This window comes from Phytophthora infestans, genomic scaffold, assembly GCF_000142945.1.
Source record: "Phytophthora infestans T30-4 supercont1.2243 genomic scaffold, whole genome shotgun sequence".
Taxonomy (NCBI): domain Eukaryota; phylum Oomycota; class Peronosporomycetes; order Peronosporales; family Peronosporaceae; genus Phytophthora; species Phytophthora infestans.
The window spans coordinates 1-3,131 of record NW_003306424.1 but is presented as its reverse complement, the minus strand read 5'-3'; the positions used below and the strand labels follow the sequence as shown (position 1 = coordinate 3,131).

Genomic DNA, 3,131 nt, shown 5'->3' with positions numbered 1-3,131 from the left:
AATCCGTCGATGTTGATAGGCTAAGCCATGGCACTTAAGAGCCCTTCCACGGGCTAGAAGCAAACGTTGCACTGATTAGAGCTACTTGTGATCGAATAAATTACTGCCTTCACAGCGCAGATCCCGTTATCGATCCCGTGGCGTGATTTACGGCAACGCTTGTAGGGATTGTCTCCAGGGAGTCACAGCCGAGTCCGGGACAACGCACAGCTCTGGCGCTAGGCTACCGGATCCTGCATTTTGTGTTGTGTCGCACACCTCCCCTTCGCGCGGCTCCTCCGGCTGCGCTACTAACCAGGGTCGGACAGTCCGCGGCTGTTTGTAGAGCGGGGCCTTGCGTGGGGCGAGCGAAGAGCGGGATGTAGTTGTAGAACGGTAACGAGCAGTAAACAGTGAAAAGTAAACTTGGTTCCTTGTTCTTTGTAGTAGGTTGGGAAATATACGACTGAGAAACTAATGCGCCGGGCTAAAACGGGGAAATCGCGCTCATGAGGATGACACCCCTTCTCCTACGCTCACCTGTACTCCTGGACATGACTTCCAACTCAACGTGACAACCGGTTGACTCGATACTCAAGCCAGTATATAGATCGTGCCATCCGTCCTTGAAGCTGGCGTCGCAAGTGCAAGTTCCCTCCTCAAGGTCTTCACGACCCCCTCTGCACCAAGAACACCTGGCAGTCGGCGCTTGAACAGATCCCACTTGCTACAGTAGGACTCTGGGCGCTTTATACGGACTTCACTTTCTTCGCATCTGGTGCACGCGGCAGGAACGACCCCTGCATTCCCCGGTACGGGACATTCTCCTCCACTTGCAGTTTGCCGTCCTCGGCGAACCGTGTCAAGCAGAGACTGCTGACAGTCTGGACTCGAGTAGCAAGGCCCTTTATGAAGAGGCTTCGGGTCCTCCACCGCTTACGCCAGCTCGGGCGTCAACAAGGATCCGAACGCGAACGAGTATTAGCAGTGACGGTCCTGGCTCTGCCGCCCCATCGCCGCCGTCTCACAACCCGCGTAAACGCACACGTGGAGCTTCCGTGTCTGCGAGCGAAGACGTGAGTGGCTCAGAGAGTCACGACGCTTCTGCGTCTGAAGCGGACTCCAAGTCTCGTGGGCGTTCAAAGTCGGCGAAGACGCCAACAAAGCGAACACCGGCGCGTCGACGGCGTCCTGTGCTGCCCGCCACGAGAACGAGCTCACGTCAACAGAAGCGACGAGCTGCAGCCGCTGCTGCTGCTGTTGTGGACACTGGGGATGAGGAAGATCATAGTGGAGGCGAGGCCTTGCTGGCAGTTGATGATGAGCATGAAAAAGAGAACGATGAAGCTGAAGAAACAGGAGAAGAAGAGCATGGAGAAGAGAATACTCCCAAGAAGAAGAAAGCTGCTTCGAAGTCGAGGTCAAGGAAGAAAGGTAGCCGCAAAAGATAAGGCAACATGGCTACAAATCAAATATAGCTGCTTCTTATTGGCTAAAACTTGTTTAGTTTCGCTGGTCGACCACTACTGTATCCGCATCCCACTCGTCGACTACCACGCTCTCCTCGATCCTCATGGCTGCTAACAAGCGACGCAGCGTAGTGCTACACTTCGATCTGAACCGTACGGTCCTCATGTCGGACGCTGCGGGTGGTCGCACCATGGAGAACACGGTGGATTATCTCTTGTCCGAGTGCACGTGGGGGTATGTGAACCCCAGCAGTCCATCCGAGTGGATCTGTGTCTCGGACGCGTCGTCTATTGAGCCCCCAGCGGCTGAATCTAGTGGACACAAACTCATGACGTACAAGAAGTTCGTGGACGATTCTCACCCTTACCAGAGCTTGGCAACAGCTCAGGGCAGTGACATCGACCAGATTAAGGCAGTGAACAAAGCTGCGAAGAAGAAGCGTACGGCGGGACAATCAGCCTTTACAGGTGGAGACAGCGCCCCCGGTGAGCGTGTTCGCGATTCCTTTAAAGAGGTAATGGAGAAATTGCATTTCCCTATGGGAGAGCAGCGTGAAGCAGTTAAGCAATTGGCTATGACGATGCCCAAGTCTCGACTCCAAGAGGCTTGGAGTGAAGGACGCTACTACTTGTTGCCGTCCTTCCTACAGTTCTTGTCATATTTAGCGTCTCCTAAAGTGACGGACAAGGAGATGGATGTGAAGCTCGTTTTCCGCACCTTTGGCGATGACATCGTGGAGGTCGCGAAGGAGCTGGATCTCCTGGTGGACGGACAACATCCCGTCGGTCTACTCGCGTTGCCAGAGCGTTTCCGACTTAAGCTGGAGCCCAGTGCACGTCGTATCGGCACTTTCTATCGCGATGGCTTTGAGGCTGACGGCACGGCGTTGGCTGTGGGAACGCTCACCAAGGTTCCGTTTTCGTCCAAGCTCGTGGAGGAAGGGGCCAGTGCTCCCAACAGCTTTTACGCTACGTCAGATGCAGAAGTGAAGGTGATTCGAGGCTTCCAGTCGATTCAGGAGACTCTGGATGACATGTTGCAGGGCGCTAGTACGCTTGCACTTCGTGACTACTGGGAGTGGTGGAGCGCTCATGCCGAGGACGGTCAGTTCGGGAAGTTGCTGTTGATTGACGAAGAGAAATTGCAAAAGGATGACGACGTTACTGTGTTTTTTGACGACCACATTGAGGCGCATCACTCTCACATTGTGGATGTTCGCGACGTTCGTTCGGGTGCTCCGGTGGACTTCGAAAAGAGCCGTGGCAAGTACCTTCAGCGAGTGGAGCCCTTCGCAGCCATCACGGACCCGAACTACTTCACGTCGCTGTTCGAAAAGTACGTGACCAAGTAGAGTAACTACATGTAGCTGGTTTGACTGCGTCACAGCTGAGTTTCGCCTTAGCGAACTGCCATTCAAACATTTGTTTTTTTGATATTCATATGTGGGGTATACTGTAAGGATGGTATATTCCTGTTTGGAAGCATTACAGTAAATGATCTTTTTAACCAATCACAAATGGTATATTCCTGTTTGGAAGCATTACAGTAAATGATCTTTTTAACCAATCACAAATCGATGGCCGACAAGAAGCGCACTTCGGGCAACTTTCTTGAGGAGAAGACGCAAGACAATGACTGTCCCAAGCGAGTACGCACAGACACCCCTCCAGTGAAGACACCCG

The 3,131-nt window shown here is 53.3% G+C and overlaps 1 protein-coding gene across 1 annotated transcript; it reads left to right on the top strand.

Annotated features, from left to right (window-relative positions):
• Nucleotides 1-1,513: 1,513 nt before the first annotated feature.
• Nucleotides 1,514-2,884, top strand: PITG_22301 (uncharacterized protein; the record flags this gene model as incomplete). Its single annotated transcript, XM_002909841.1, has 1 exon — nt 1,514-2,884. One exon carries the CDS (start codon nt 1,553-1,555, stop codon nt 2,798-2,800), a length of 1,248 nt encoding a protein of 415 aa, XP_002909887.1.
• Between the last annotated feature and the right edge of the window lie 247 nt (nt 2,885-3,131).